Below are 17568 nucleotides of genomic sequence, written 5' to 3' on the forward strand. Positions count from 1 at the left end.
GCATGTTACCTCCTCCCATAACCACTCTGAATGCTGTTATTGCGGAGAAACAAATCACAAGTACCAAAACTGCCTCTATATATATACGGAGAAAAAAATCAAGTGCTACCTTTGTAATGAACTTGGTCACAAACGTAAATTTTGCAAGGATGTAAACCACAACTAAAAATCTGGCCAGGAAGGCTGTGTTAGATGCGCAGAAGAAACACTTTCCAATTAAACAAACAAAAACAATAAAGCCTGTTCGATAAACTAGATGAAATCAATTATCATTTGAAAACGTTGGAAATTAATGTGTATCAGAAACATGGTTGAAGAATAATATTACTCGTGAAATTGTGAAAATTCAAGGATAATCCTAGCTTTACCGTCGCGATAGAAATGATGGCCGTCGAGGCGGCGCGCCGAAGCACAGTCTTACTTATCAAAGTTAGCTTCCGTACTTATCAAAATTGTATATAGGCATAGCTAGCATCATCAAACTTGATCAGCATCAATTCAACAAGCGTCAAAATATTTCTTTTTAAAAAAAGGATCATTTTATTTATGAAATATTACAACATAAGAGTAAATTTAATCAAAACCAATTCAAGAATTAATTTATCGAGTTCCAACTTAATCGCGTATAATCAAATGCGTTTATAGTTTAGGAAATTGGCAAAGCCGATCTCCTAATATTTATATAAAAGTTAGGTCCTACCTTAATTCTTGCTCGCCAGATGATAGAATGGGTTCCAGCCGCTCAGATAAATTGCACAAATCCCATGAATAGAAATATATACACTTCACAATTTCAAATAGAGTAGAAAAAGGGACAGATGTCACAAAATGTCTCGCGAAATAATGAGCTCATTAAATATGCAGAGAATATAGACTTCGAAGGAGTGGAAGTGACGGTATGAAGAATTGGGAAAGATAGAGAAATAATTAAGTATAAGTTGATCCTCCACAAGATTTGATTCAATCCTCACTAGCAGCTGGATGAGATGGTCAGCATGAGTGGATAGGACGAAGGCAGAGAGTAGAGTGATGATGTGGTAGAGAAAACAAGTTGTTTTACCAACATCAGAAAAGATGAGACAAAGAAATAAGCGCCAAAAAGGGAGGCAAAACAAAGTTGAAAAGAACAAAGAAGAGAGAAGCAGACTGTGAGAAAAGCAAACATGCAAGCATCTTGTAGTGATGTTGTATACCTGCAAGTTCATTGTAATAAACAAGGAACAATGAAAGGATATTTGCTCCAAGTCTAGGAACAAAAGAAAGGTTGTTTCTCAATATAAGAATGTGTTTGCCAAGTAGATTTGGGCAAGAAATGAGTTGCCTTGTTCTGTGAATGTACAGTATTGTAGTACATGCACATGGCGTGAACAAGTGAGAATATATGAAATTGGAAATAAAAGAAAGAATTTATATACATATACAGAATGTTGAAATGTAAATGAAAATATATACAAGGAAAGAATATATAGATGTAGATATAGATATAGTCAAGTCACTACAATAGAATGAAAGTCTATGCATTCACAATCGAGAACATCGCGGAACATGGATCTTTTTTGCTCCGTGGCGCACGACAGATTTAAGAGAGGGCTTTGTCGGAAATTTGAAAATCGGAAGGGCAGGTTCCGTTCTAAGTTTCGACGCTGACGAAAAATTACAAACATGTCGCTTGTCCAGGGTTAAGACAAAACTACTGTTTTAATTCATACATTTTCGACAGAAAATTCTTGATTAATGTCGTTTGTCATGAAGGAAATTTGGCAATACATTTTCTATGTTCGTTAATTCGTCGTGCATCGATCGTCAAGCGTTAATCTCTATTATGTGTAAAGTGAATATATTCCGTGATTCTTCATTAAACTACAATTAAGCAATCTTTCAAATAAACATCGGGAATATGCTTATTCTACGTGTATCCGAACCTATTCCGACGAGACGGTTGGTCCGTTTTGGGGTATTCGAGAAGTGTGTCATTTGGGTGATGGGATTACAAATAAAAATAAAAATATCGAAACCAATTACAAAACTTAAACATTCGTTTATCTTACAGCTAAAATACTGAAAATTAGCTTCCATAGTTATTCTATCTGCATTTACACGAATGTTTTCTTGAATAATGGAATTATATGACCTGTTGTAAATACACATAATAAAATTTTTTAGTTCTCATTATTCGAACGGATTATTACGGTCGGCGCGGCCAAGAATACTGCGGACGTTTCATAAAAGTCGTTACTGACATGTTGTATTTCTCCGATAGTTACTATGGTAACAGTGAGAGGCCAGTGCCTGTCAGCCAATCAAAACCAAGGATTTCACTGATATTGTCAGCACTGACAATGAGTCAGTTTTTATAACTTTCATGAAACACCCTAGCTGGTGGCTGCCTGAATTTAAATCAGAACTTAAGACGTGTCTTTTTAATGAAGTATAATTTAGCCAATTGATTAATTGATGTTATTTAAGCGTTTTTACACTGTTCTAATTTATATTTGTATAATTTTATTTCTGTAAAGCGAAACCTTACAGGTATAAAATGTGCTATATAAAACTACATTATTATTAAATTCAGTTCTAGTTAATCTGATTTAGTTTCCTCCTCTTCATTTTGGTGAGTTTTCAAATGCCTTGAAAGAGTACAACTCTGTGTAAACCTTTTCTTGCATACTTTACATTCGTATGGCCGTTCACCTGTGTGTGTTCGCATGTGAACAGAAACATTACCAGGATGTGGAAAATGTTTATCACACACGGAACATTTGAACGGCTTTTCACCGGTGTGAGAGCGCATATGCGAGGTGAGATGCACCTTCGCCATAAATCTCTTCTGGCAAACCGAGCATTCAAAAGGTCTTTCTCCTGTGTGATGCCGCATGTGCGTTGTAAGAGCATGTCTTTGCGTGAACCGTTTCTGACATATAGAACATTCAACGGGTTTCTCCCCAGTGTGCGTTATCATGTGTCTTTTGACTCCTCTTCTGTCAATGAACTTCTTCTTGCAGACAGGACACTCGTGGTGGCGCTCTCCATTGTGAACTTTCATGTGGTAATGAAGACCTGTCGCCTGTGGGAACCGCTTCTCACAAATGCCACACTTGTGCAATTTTTCTCCCGTGTGCGTTACGAAATGACTCTTAAGACTCTCCTTCTGCCCGAACGTCTTATCGCAGAGTGAACATTTGAAAGGTTTCTCCCCGGTGTGGGTTCGTAAGTGGCGCTCAAGGTGAACACGGTATTTGAATTCCTTGTTGCAAAAGGAACACTTCCGAACATTCTCCATCGCACTCTCACTGGTACGCACTGTTCCCTTACTGTCTATATGTTCAGACGAGCTTGAATGATTCACCAAGTCACTTCTTAGATGTTGAGGTGAACTTGATGGACTGAACGTGTTAATACCTCCATTTTGAGACGAGTTTGAATGATTCACGATGTTACTACCTAGTTGTTGGGTTGAACTTGATGTACTGAACTTGGTACTATCCCCAAGATGTGACGAGTTTAAATGATTCACTATACTACTCAGATGTTGAAGCGAACTTGGTGGACGGACCGCGTTGATACTACCTCCATGCTGAGACGAGCTTGAATGATTCACGATGTTACTACCTAGTTGTTGGGATGAACATGATGGACTGACCTTGGTACTATCCCCAAGATGTGACGAGTTTTGATTCAATATGTTACTACTCAGATGTTGAGGTGAACTTGATGGACGGACCGCGTTAATACAACCCTCTGCTCTTAAAACACGGTTTGCTTCATGGTGACCTTGGTGGCTGGATGATGCCCCTTCCAAGGGTAACTCCCCTGCTATCGATGTCATGCTCTGTCTTATGGTTGCAAATTCATCTGCCGAAAGAAACGTTTTAACAAAACACAGGAAATAAGAATTAATGCTTTTAAAAACAAATAATTTAGTTTCTAGGGAGAGCAACAGTCAACCGTCTTCCAAAACAATACTAGGGTTTTTCGCTCCACGAAGCGCAACGGATTCAAGAACATATAAAATGTATTGTCAAATGCCTTTTTGATAATGAACATAAAAGAAGTCGTTGTCGAAGATTAGTGAATCAAAAAAGCAGTTTCGTCCAGAACTCCGGATAACCGACATAATTATTTGCAACATTTCGTCACCACCGAAACCTAGGATATGACAATGCTGTTCCATTTCACCAATTTTTTACAAACACCTCCCAGCTGTTCATTGTCATTTAATGGGCATTTTCAATACATTACTGTGTTCTTGAATTAGCTGAGCGAAATCTCCATTATGGCTTAATTGAGAACTCAAGCCTACGGAACTTGAAGGACCCATAGAACGCAAGAGTCTAAAAATTTCAGTTTGATAAGGCATAAGTTTGATAGATATTAGAGCAAACTGGTTATCTAATATGCCCACTGGTTAACGCTAACTTCGCTAAGGGTACATATTCCTTTCATATACGATTTTATTTTCATATAGTACCTCGCATGTCCCTGCCCCCCCCCCCCCCGAAAAAGGGGTTGACGAGCTTAAAGCAAAACAACAAATAACCAAAGAGAGAAATAAATATAAAAACTAAGAAAACTAAATCCAGATCAATATCAATTAATTCCCCTCTCACTATACTTTGCGAATTGGATGTAAAACGCAAAAGGACAACAAATCATATTCCAGTATAAGAAATCAAATGAAGACTTTTTTTCGATAGCCCGACTCATTGGGGATGACAGTTATGGAACTTAGGACGCATATAGCATTGTTTCCTGTTTATTTTTTAATGTTTTTGTTTTGCCTTTCTTTTGTATTTTTTTTTAATCTGATGCGCTCTATTACTTAACTCACTGTACTTCTAACTTGTTTCGGCCTACATGGCCCAGGGCAATGCGACGACACGCGACTCAGTTTCAGTTCTACCCTTCCCCTAGATGTGCTTTTCCCCTGGGAGCATCGACTCTCTCCCCCCCCCCCCCTCTCTCTCCCTCTCTCTCTCTCCCGTCTGTCTCTCTCAATCGATGGAACTCAAATAATATTATTTCGAGCAAGAGTTGCCTATTTTTCATCTCTCAATAAAAACAACTCAATCGTTTTATAGACATTAAGCTGTTTATCCTATCTCCATTCTACTAATATTCGTATAAATTCTGTGTTGTTCGATTGACCATCGGGATATCATATTATGATATAGCTACATCAATTACGGGCATTATCATAATTATCTATTTTAACTGCATATATAAGTGAACCTTTTTGGCAAATATATAAAGTTCGGGTATAATGAAAGTACGAAGCCTACACGCACTACGAGACTCGACTAACCATAATAATGCCATGTACAATATCTGTGTTTTTTTTTATCAAAGATAAACTTTAATGAGTTCAATTTTAGCACATTTTTATAATTTTAGCAATTTTTAGTTCAATTCAATCGCTGCTGCTTAACAGAAAACACTATTTAATTACCTTTAACTCTTGATCGTGCAATGATAGTCTGCAAGTGAAGTTTATCATCTTTCTCGAAGTCGTTTTCAGGGTCCAATTCCTTCATACACGTGTCTTCCAATTCTGCCATTGTTGGACAGTAGATCAAGTAGCCGACTTCTTCGGATGGTCGGGGTAGCCCAGCCGAGGCCGCTGCTCTGCTAATGTAGTTCATGTTGGAGATTCTATTAGAAATAAAAAGTACTTCATAAGAACATGTTCACTTCGGAAGAAGACAGATGTAGTAGGTATACCGATGATGGCGAAAACAATGGGCTGGATCTAAATTCATGTCAGTTCAGGGTAAATCAAATCTCGTCACTATGTGATCAAAATCATGATCGAGATAGTGTGGTGGTATACCACTTCGCTTATACACACATGGAGATAAACTATAGTTCAGAGTAAATTGCACAGATTATATATAAAGTACAAGTCGAGTATGCACATGCGCACGCACCAACGTAAATGGGACATTATTAGGCCACCAAAAACACAGCAGGCCTATACTAATAGAGAACAAAGAACACATGATAAAGCGAATTGTGGCCGTCGTGCCTGTAATCCTCAAATCTGCTTTCCATTCAGCTGGGTCTATTATTTTCCATTATATTTGGTAAAAACAAATGAAGTATTTTCTCCCAGGGGTACAATGGTGACTGCGTCTGGGATCCGCCCCCCCCCCCCCCAAAAAAAAAGCAGCTGTTCACTACTAGTAAGCAAAATGTATCGAGGTAACTCATACACACACCCGTAATAGGAATTCAGATTTTCGTGAAGAGATTTGTTGGTCCAATGACGTCGACTTAACCGGTTCCTAACAGATAACCGATGTCAAAATACTTTTAGAGAGGACGATGCTCTAAATAAACATAATGAGCTAGCATTAGATTCAAACTTCCAATCAAATAACTTTAACAGAAGCGGGGATCGAGTAGGCTTTGATATAAGATTTTTCTTATTTTCTTTATTTTGTTATGAATTGAGTTATGCCAAACGAATATAGCAGGGTTCTGAATCATAACAATATGGGTATTCCCACTCATTCAATGAACAAGGTTATGATATAACCTTGTTCTCAGTTACATCTCCATGTGTGGCAAAATATAAGGGTGGCAATTTTGGCTTATTTTCTCTTTTTCCATGGGACAAATGCTTGTTTTTCTTACAATGTCAGTTTCCATTACAGCTATTAATCATATAAATTGGCTCTTATGTAAATTTGATTCTTTAAATTACTTTTTCTTAATTAAAAATAGAGATTGAAAAATGAAATTTTTCTTGCCATATTATTACTTTCCACCAATAGAGGGCGTACACAAAAATATGCCCAAAATTCAAGTTTTTGAGCGCTCTGGTGAATACAAAAATTATTCCCAAGTTACTAATGAAAAATAAATTGCAACTGTATGGAAATTAGTAATTTTGGTCACAAAAGTGATATTTTAATGATTTTTTAAAGTGTGCGCTATGTACATCATTGGCATACCATAGTCCTACCTGTAGATTCCCCACAGACAGGATGGTTGCAGTGAACAAGTGGGTATTCCTAACATTCCACTTGGCTTTGACCTTCCATGCGGTACATAATAGGCCTATCGATTTTCTGCTCAGGTGATTTTCGAAAGCCCAGCTAAATGCAGTATATACCACTCATTCAATGAACAAGGTTATGATATATACCAGGGGCCTGTTGCATGAAAGGGTCTTTCGTAGAACCATTCTACGTAAGAACGAGATATCGCTCAACTGTTTCACAAAGCCGATTTGGGCGATACGAAGAATGGTCCTTGGAAAGACACCTCCAGACATGTCCTACGTAGGCATGATCTTCTTTGCACACCGCCCGCCACCGTCGGCATTGAGATAAAATGCGTTTACGGCAAGCCACACTGACATATCACCTTTAAACATTTTTTGGGGTTGCACACTGATGCATTTTATCTGGGATGGCGCCAATTTATTTTTTATATGGGGGCTAGTTGTCATCAATTTCAGGTCGTCTTTTTGCACGGCAAGACGACCAAAAACAGATGTCATTTTAACTTCTCCGGGCATTATGTCCGGGGGTAATGTAGGCCCAAATATTTTTTTAATATGTTTTCTTTAATCTCCGTCCTATCCCCACACCATTTCCATTAATTTTTTTTTTAATATTGAATGCGGCGGCACTATCTCTCTGACCCCTCATGCTTTCTCATTATAGATAATTAAACAACATAAAATAAATTTCTTTAAAAGAAATTATGTAAAGTAAAAAACGTGTTTATAACGTTCAGCAAAAAAAAACACGATACCTAACTAAAATGTTAAACATGAAAAATCATTCATTTATTTCATTTTCATTTTTTTTTTTTGCTGAGATTAATTTTAATCAATGAAAATTAATTGTCGGATTTGGGCTAGCTTGAGATGTGAAACAGTGAAACAAAACAAAAAATCTGCAGTAACAAAATAGCTAATGGAATTTAAGATACAGATTAGGCCTATAGCTGCAGCTTACGAATCCATCACAATTATTACAAATGAAGATAAGCTAGTTCATGAAAGAAAAAAATATGGAAAGTCCATACGACTGAGAGGTGCATTTTAAATCGTAGGGTAGGCCCCTTTCGGCCCCTATGTAATGTTAAAGCAATAACGTAGTCGCTACTCCTCAACTTTGAAATGTTAAATATATATTTTTTATATTCTTAAACCTTATATTCTTATATAAGCTTCCATAAATTAAGTAATCAACTTTAAAGATGACCAACGTTTATGATCATTGTAATATTTAGCATTATTTCTGTAAATAGTATTTTTTCCATTGCGGATTGAAACACTACTTTATCCACTTGGACATGTTTGCAGCAATTTTCATGTTTTCCTTGTCTTCGGTTACTCATCATGCAACTGAGGTATGTTTAAATACTCTAAACACTCACATTTGTATTTCTTGCGTTATATCTGACAAATAAAATAAATAAATTAGATTTTTCACATGCAGCCTCTCATATTTTCCTTTTTAGTCTCATACAATCAGACACTGTTGATTTTGTTTACTCCATTCATTCAAACCCTATTTTTACCTCAACAGATAACATATTAACGCATAATTTGCAAAATTATCATTATATATATGTATTCTAAAAAAATCAGTATATTGAACTAATAAAATGTCGAAATTACTTAGTTAAATCAATTTTTATGTCGGACAAGGGTCTCTTTCGTTGAAATGTCAATGAAAGGTGTCTCTAAAAGGACACCGTGTTCTATATAAGGGAAATAATGAAAATTTCGATTTTATCCAGTTATGTTTGTGAATCTTGAAAGTTTTTTCTCTTTTTACCTCATAAAGTACGCTCCATACATCAATTCTACAATCAGTAATAAATAAAACATTATTTGATCCCCTTTTATTGAAATATATGATTTTATGAAAAGTCGTCATTCCGAAATAAAAGGTTCAGGTGACGATGAAGACTAAATATTTTTCCGATACTATCGATATCAAACGATGTCGCGGACTTGAAAGACAAAGTTGCCTTCGTGAAACGGAAAGCGCTGATTTGTCGCCAAGCTTCCTATCTCGGAAGAATGGTCCTAGGACGTTCCTACGTATCGCTCATCTCGTCATGCAACAGGCCCCAGTTTCGAATTAATCAAGTTGATTAAATGAATTGCAATGATTGAATGATATGTAAATAGGACACCACACCATTTTCTCAAATTTTATTACCACTATGTTTTTTTGTACCAGAGCCGACCAAAGAAAAATTATATTCTTACAAAAATTCAGTTTTTTAGGGTGTCCCCATCAATCCGATCATTTTGCGCGCATTTTAATGATCTGTCTTCGATACGATGGATTTTGCTTGTGTCTATAATTTGCGCGTATTTTTTTCCTTGTTTTATCTTTCTACTTTTGCGCTTAAAAACTGTATGAAATAGTACACTCACATTTTGTCGGTCCTTGCTTGAATTCAGGTGTCTCGATAACGATGAACCTTACGTGTTCAAGTACATAGCTCGCGGCAATTGAGCAGCATCGTGTCCCTCTGTACGCGTATATTTATGGGCCCATCGAAGTTGAAAAGAAAGAGCGCCAAAACGGATCCATCAATAATATGGCAGAACATAACAGGACTCCGCAAGTACAGTATAGTAGTACTAGTAGACAATGCCTGTAAGCAGATAAAGGACGAGGATATTGCATTTTTTTTGTCCTCTACTAATTATAGAAGACTTCCTGTCTATACACACCGACTTACATGGGCGGAAATCCCAGGGGGACCAGGGGGGACGCGTCCCCTATACCAAAAATAGTAGGGGGACACAATATCAAATGTCCCCCTTACTATTTTTGGTATTTTATGATGGAGAAAAATACATAATAGTAATAGAAATAATAATAGTTCTTGTATAGCGCATAACACATTTAAGTGAAAACCTTTTTTTGCTTGTCAATTTTTTATTAGATAAAATGACCTTACATTTTGGGTGATTACCTCTTTTTTTTGCTTCCAGTTTCCAGCCAACGAGTGTATATACACCTAATGGACCGACATGCCCTTGCGTACCTACGGGGGGGGGGGGGACAGGGCGGCAGTCTGCCCCCCTGACGAGTCACAACCCATGCAAAGGACGTATCCCTGCCCCCCTGATGAGCTTGAAGACATTTTTGCCCCCCCCCAACTGACGAGCTTGAAGAGCTTTTTGCCCCCCCCCCCCCGACGAGCTTGAAGACCTTTTTTTTGCTTGTCAATTTTTTGGCGGACGGTTTTGCCCCCCCCCCCCCCAGTGGAAAATCCTAGGTACAATACTGCCGACATGTACATGTAATCTAAATCTAGTACAATTATGCTAGGCGGATTCACGGCCCCCCCCCCCCTCCCACGGCATGAAAAAACATTTGTAGTGAAAAATATCGAGCATACGTATACGCAGGTGAGGACCTTATTTCTCGTCAAATTTTCTGAAGAACTTTGACCCCCTTATGGAAACTTCTTGATCTGCCCTGCAAACGCAGGTGGCAGTATCAATAGACCAGTTCGTAGTTACTTCTGGGATAATTTTGGTCAAATGACCTTTCATTTATTTCATTAAGATAGGTAGATTTAAAAGCAAGATATTACGTATGCATGCCTTACATAGCGGGATGAAGAAAATGAATAGACCAGGTGACTAGAATAGCACATAAATGAACACTCTATGAAGTTATTTGTTGCATTTCTACTTTGAATGCATACTAGAGGATGTTGTACAATGTACTTGGCAAACTGTGAAATATACCAGTCATTCGTGGACGCATTTTTTTGTGGATGTGAATGAAAAACACAATTCAAAAGAATATATGAATAATCAAGACATCGAATTTGCTGCTTATCTCATTAAATTTTAAACCACCATGTCACTTTAGTACAAATGACCTTCCTCTGATCATGCGCAGAATCTTCTGATCATGCGCAGAGTGGAACTACGAACTGGGCGCTTATTACACTCTATTCGAGTTAGAGAATTATTCCGAATTGGTTCGGAAGGGCGTGACATCGGGTTGAAAATCACTGAGTCAAAGTGGCATGGGGGAGACGAGTCACTTTGACTTGAAGCAGAGTCATATGACTCTCAACTGGCATCATTCCGATATAAGAATGTATAGTATATGCCTATAAAGGCCTATGTGAGACCGGCAATAAATGTATTAATGTATCATTTAACTGTTTAGGAATAGGGGGAGACCGGGGAGAAACTGAATGGGACATGGGGAGAAATGAGACACTCTTGTAACTTGAAAAAAAAAAATCAGCCAATCAGCAAGCCGGTTACATCATTAGTAAAAAAAAAAAAGGTGTACCTATATAATATACAGACATAGCTCTAAACAGGTTTATCAGTATCCTCTACAGCTCTATATACACAGTGGCGTAACTACGGGGGGCATGGGGGGGCACGTGCTCCCCCCCCCCCCCTATCGGCTGGCCAAAAAAAAAAAAAAGGGGGGGGGGGGAAAGGAGAAAAAGAGGGAGAAAGGAAGAGAAACGTAGTGGGAAAGAAGAAATTATTGTTCATTAAAATGTTATATTATAATTATGTTTTGTTATATTACATAAGAAACTTTTTTTTTCATTACTTTATATGAAACATAATTTGCTCAGGGCCTATGTCTTCATTGTTCCTGGTGCTCGCATTGTCTGTTTAACGAGATTTATCATCCTGTTGTACTCAAACCTCCCAATTTCAAGTCAATATAAGCCAAATATATTTCTCGCACTTCGAGTTATTATTGTTTTATATAGTGACATAATTATGCTTCGTTTTCATGACTACTTAAAGTGATCGCCCCATTATAAGGTCTTAATATTAAACATTTCTTGTCCGTGCTTACGTTTGCATCAGTGGATTGGTGAGATGTGTCTGCTCTTCATGAATTCCTAAAATCAGTCCTTAAAATGTCCCTTTTTCTGATCTGAATACCAACAATTTTCAGCTCGCGCTTCGCGCTCACACAATTTGCTTAGTAAAATACGTATGGTCTTAGTGCATTCCTACAAAAAAGCCTTAAAATGCCCCTCTTTAGGTCTGAATTTCTTTAATTTTCCCTTCTAAAGTCCTTGCAATACTCGATTAAGGAGATGCGGATGATAATCATGATTACAATGAGTGCAATTGCTTCATGTGTTTAGATGTACAAAATCAGCAAGCGCTTGGTACTCGAATAAGATGACTATGGTGATTGGTGAGATATGTATACTCCTAATGGATTCCTAAAATATAGTCCTTAAAATGTCCCTGTTTGGGGTCAATATATACACAAATTTCAGCTCGCGCTTCGCGCTCGCATTGTTTGTTTAGCGAGACAGGTACGAATCATCATAACAAAAATTTGCTTATAATGTCCCTTTTTTAGGTCTGAATATCAAAAATTTTCAGCTCGCGCTTCGCGCTCGCATTATTTAATCAGTGGGATACATATTTGTTTTATGGCACTGTCCTTAAAATGTCTCTATTAGGTCAGTAAACCTGGCAACTGAGCGCACTCACTAAGTGACTCAAAATTTTTCTGGTGCCCCCCCCCCCCCAATGCCGTGACCCACGGTACGCCACTGGCTCTACATGTAAGTTATAAACGAGTTTCTTTTGATATCCCTTCTTAGATGCTTTTTCATCGTTCTTGTGAGTAAAATAAAGTATATCACATAGATATGGTAGGTCCTATATTATGCTATTTAGTAAGTTAATAAATGTGCAAACTTCTGAAGATAAAATTGTTTGATAAAAGACAGGTTAGAAACCGTGACTGCCGTTTGATTTTATTTTTTTATTATTACTAAGGGGGAAATGTCCCATTTCCCCCATGCACATGTAAGTTCTACTTCAACACCTCCCCTCTTATAAAGGGGACTCATAACATCGTAAAGCTGAAGTCATTTGTACGTACCGAAACAAAATGGAACTAATATAGTACACAATATCATCTTCTTTTTATCAAGTGACTTACATCATAAATCTGAAAATGAACGAATGCTCTGGGTCATCGGGCAATGATTCTTTTCGGTATAAACTGCCCAAATATGTTACTATAAACTAATTTATTGTCGGCAGTTGGATATCTTCAATGGCCTATATGCAAGATCTATACCCTCATCTGAACTCTAATATTTGTTATCACTTTGCAAATTTCATGGGCTTTCGACATTATATCTGCTGATAGTCCTATACCAATATCACAAGGGACCGATAAGGCTGTAAGAGAGTATGTTTCTAAGCAATTGATTCAGATGAAAGACCAGATGTCGTCATCGGTAGAGTCATTAACCTCACCTACACAATTAAAGCAACATTAATCAACTGAATGAAAGCCCATCTCATTCCATGGAGGTCACTGTCCCGAACGTCGAAGTAAACAACAGATACGATACTCTACTGCTTGATAACACTGATGATGAAGTAGAAGAAACAATCGCCATTGTAAAGAGATCTTGCGAGCAATTGGCAGATTACAGGCTGAAGAAAGAAATTGACTTCATATGCTAGCAAAGACAGTTGAGAATGAAAGAAGGAAGCTACAACAATGTGATGTTCTCACAATAGGAGATTCAATGATAAAGCCTCTTAATCCATCTACGATGTCCCCAACAAAGATAATTAATTGTAAGACCCTTCCAGGTGCAAAATAGAAGATTTGTTTGAACCAACAAAGAATATGGTTGAAAAGACCAAGGAGATAGGTGATATCTCCTTGAAAAGACCCTGCATAAAGAGGTCATCATACATGTTGGATCAAATAATCTGACAGCGACTGACTCGATTTCTACTGAAAAGAAAATAGAGTAACTGGCCCTTTAAGTCCAAGGTGAATGCACTTCAGTAGATGCAATGTCGATTAGTTCCATCATCATAAGCATCAGCATTTTTGCAATGATGGCATACAACTCAGACCTGAAAGAGATAGGCCTATATAATATAATAAACCAGATGGTGATCGAAATTGCGAATCTTCCAGACGATCTCAGACGATAATTAACAAGGCACGAGAATCGTAAAACTTTATCTTCCGCCTAGTATATGCTTCCAGACATCCCTTATCATCATCCCAGCATCCCATCTCCATGACAATGCAGAACCCACATCTGCAACTTGCCATAGATGTATCAAATTAACCTAAACTACAGTATATGGAATCACAAAATGAGTTATGCGCATGTTACCTCCTTCCTTAACTACTCTGGATGCTTTTATTGCGGAGAAACAAATCACAAGTACCCAAACTGCCACTCCGGATAAAAAAAATCAAGTGCTACCTTTGTAATGAGCTTGGTCACAAACGTGAATTCTGCAAGAATATAAACTACAACTATTACTAAAAATCTGGCCAGGAAGGCTGTGCCGATAAAGATGCGCAGAACAAACACTTTCCAATTAAACAACTTAAGAAAAAACAATAAACACTCGAGACTCTAAAAACTTGAAAGTAGCGCATTTCAATTCGCAGTTTGTTTGATAAACTAGATGAAATCAATTTTAATTTGAAAACTATGGATATTGATGTATTATGTCTATCAGAGACATGGTTGAACAAGAATATTACTAGTGAAATTGTGAAAATTCAAGGATACTCCCTCTACGTGATAGATGATGACCGTCGAGGCGGCGGTGTCCGTGTATCTATGTAAAGAGTACCCTAACATACATCGAAAGAGATGATCTTAGTGACAGTTCTTTAGAAGTAATCTGACTAGAAATTAAGGCCTGAAATTAGCAAAATTACTAATCTGTTGTATATATAGACCTCCAGGCACAAATGCAGCTTATTTTGAGAAAATTAAAGCACTTTGAAAAAGGCAAATAACACAAATATGGAATTACTTATTCTTGCATGGTGACTTGAATGTTAATTCATAATCCTATTCATTGATATTGAGAATCTGTTCTTGTTAACGCAATTGGTCACTTTTGGCTCTGTATAGCCCCACTCCCCCTCGACAGTTCCGCAGCCCCTCATTGGCTCGATCTTTACACTATATAGTTTTACTTCTGTTAATAAACATAAATAGCCATGCGGTCGTTCTTTATAATACAGCATTGTGCATAACGGTTTGTCCATTGTGCAAACTACTAATTAGCCAGCTCCGTATTTGCTAATTGCCATTTCCTGTACATACTGATGGAGAGTGTATACTAGCTTTACAATGTGAAATTAATTGAGGACGAGTTCAATTAAGGGACGTGCCCTCCCCCCCCCTAAATTTTAGGTGGGGGTACGGTCCCCCCTTAAATTTTTAGTTGATGACCTTTTTTTTTTTTTTTTTTTTTTTTTTTGCTTGTCAAAATTTTTTTTGTTGTCCCCCTAAAATTTTTGGCTTCCGCCGCCAATGATTAATACTAGCCGAATGATATCATTTTTGTTTCATTCCTTAACGCACCATCTCTATGTATGTTGCATCCGTGTATATGTCCCTTAATTGAACTCGTCCTCAATTAATTTCACATTGTAAAGCTAGTATACACTCTCCATCAGTATGTTCAGGAAATGGCAATTAGCAAATACGGAGCAGGCTAATTAGTAGTTTGCACAATGGACAAACCGTTATGCACAATGCTGTATAATAAAGAACGACTGTACAGATAGGGTGTACATTCATCAGATGCATGGCTTTGCGGGTACGGTAAGCATGCATGGTAGGGTCCCGCGGGTAAGGTTTAATTAAATTATGTAGCATTCGAATAGCATACATATTTATGCATGTCCATTTAAATCCAATCCGTATTAAGAAGTTGATATGAATAAGAAGGGAAACAAAATCACATAGGCACATTTACGGCATTTCATCGAAATTGAAAATAAAATAAGAAATTTAAATCGTTTCTTAGTTCTGTTAAATTTTAGTACAGCGCTATAAAATGCGGGGGGGGGGGCAGATCGAGGACCGCGGCAAATTGGTAGAAGCGGACGGTGCGCAAAAAGAAATGAAATACTGCATGGCAAGAGCATGGTAGGATTTAATAAAGGAAAATTTACAGGATCGACCTGAGAGCAATTTTTATGTTTTCCAATCAATGTGATATAAGAATTAGATAACAACTTTGAAACTATTATATTGGAAAATTCGTATCAAGAATAATTGACAATTTGCTTAAACCGTCGTAAAACAAGTAAAAGAAATGTCATTAATGAATGCCGATTTACCTTGATTGGCGAAGAGATATGGCATAAACTTCTCTAAGTAGCGGTAGTGTCCAATGACAACTAAATAATCATACTGGTGTAAGAAAAAAAAATCGAAATCTGGCTCCATTGGCTAATCATAGTCTCACTTGCTTCGTGAGATGGCGCCCTGTTAGACAGCGTTGCCGTATTGGACAGAATTCAGAGTTGCATTGACCATATCATATTCACACTCGAGGTCAATGCCGAGGATCTGGAGGGTTATTGTTAACGAAATTTATTATTTAACATGCCATGTATGTGATAAACCCTGTATTTTGATATTTAATATGACCGCCAAAGGCCCTAAAATAATGATCTACGATGTGAGAGAGGACAAAAACAATCACAAGGTGAGGCACTAAAACGTATTTTTTTGTGGTAAATTAGTGGAATACTGTCTTCAAATATAATTTGCAACGAAATATATTATTCGGGTTTCATATTTGTGTTAAATATTGTATTTTAACTTTCAAAATGGCCGCCAAAAGACATTGACTGTATTATGTGCAATCGATCTGGGAAACCAATTTTCACATGAGTCAGCACCATAACATGCATATAATTGTGATTTAAGAGTAAAATATTGTCTGAAAACATAATTCCTAACAAGATATATCATTCATTCTGCCAGGTAGGTGATAAATAATGTATTTTGAAAGTCAAACTGGCCGCTACAGGCCCTAACGGTAGGCCTATTATGTACTTTGTGAATGGGAACATATAATTTAAACAGAATTTGGCTTTGCTTGACTAAATGGTGTTGCATGTATGAGTGAAATATCGTCTGAAAATATGATTTTGTAACCAAATAGATCATTTCTTATGTTATTTAGGTGATAAATGCTATATTTAAATTTCAAAATGGCTGCAATATGTTTCTTTGTGGAAATTATCTTTCCCCATTCAAATTTTACATATTAAGATAAGGGACTATGGCGGCCATTTTTAATTTTTAAAAGGCTGCATTCATCACCTTTATGACACAAGCTATGATATATTTCGTTAGAAATCCATTGGGTTTAGACAATACTTAACACTTACATCAAAATTAAGCCATTTTCATAGTAAAAAATTTGTCAAAATTATCAAAATATCTAGCTATGGCAGCAATTTTGAATTTCAAAGTAATGCCTTTATTACCTTCTCAACCATTATGTGATGTATTTAGTCAGAAATCATGTTCAAGACCAAATTTTACCTATACATCACATAGTTACGTGCGTTTTTGGTTCTCATTTTGGTGATGATTAGTTTCCCTATACGCATATTACAGAATTTGTAGGGGGTTGTGCGGCCGTTTTGAAAGTAAAAATACAGTATTTATCACCTATGGGAGAGGAAATGTTATATTTCATTAAAAAAATCACGTTTTCAAACAATATTTTCTTTATACAACAGAATTATATGGATTTCA

At 37.0% G+C, this 17568-nt stretch overlaps 1 protein-coding gene across 3 annotated transcripts; it reads right to left on the bottom strand.

The window, feature by feature from the left end:
• Positions 1–790: 790 nt before the first annotated feature.
• On the bottom strand, positions 791–16203 carry LOC129275004 (zinc finger protein 37 homolog). Of its 3 annotated transcripts, XM_064108630.1 has the most exons (4): positions 16134–16203; positions 9407–9630; positions 5447–5649; positions 1673–3852 (listed from the first exon to the last, which is right to left on the bottom strand). In XM_064108630.1, exons 3-4 carry the CDS (start codon positions 5637–5639, stop codon positions 2579–2581), a joined length of 1467 nt encoding a protein of 488 aa, XP_063964700.1. In that variant the 5' UTR covers positions 5640–5649; positions 9407–9630; positions 16134–16203; the 3' UTR covers positions 1673–2578. The 3 variants fall into 3 exon arrangements, with proteins under 3 accessions (XP_063964702.1, XP_063964700.1, XP_063964701.1); XM_064108631.1 differs by lacking the exon at positions 16134–16203 and having other exon boundaries at positions 9407–9645; XM_064108632.1 differs by lacking the exons at positions 9407–9630; positions 16134–16203 and having other exon boundaries at positions 791–3852; positions 5447–5853.
• Between the last annotated feature and the right edge of the window lie 1365 nt (positions 16204–17568).

The sequence above is a fragment of the Lytechinus pictus genome, chromosome 13 (genome assembly GCF_037042905.1).
Source record: "Lytechinus pictus isolate F3 Inbred chromosome 13, Lp3.0, whole genome shotgun sequence".
Lineage (NCBI taxonomy): Eukaryota > Metazoa > Echinodermata > Echinoidea > Temnopleuroida > Toxopneustidae > Lytechinus > Lytechinus pictus.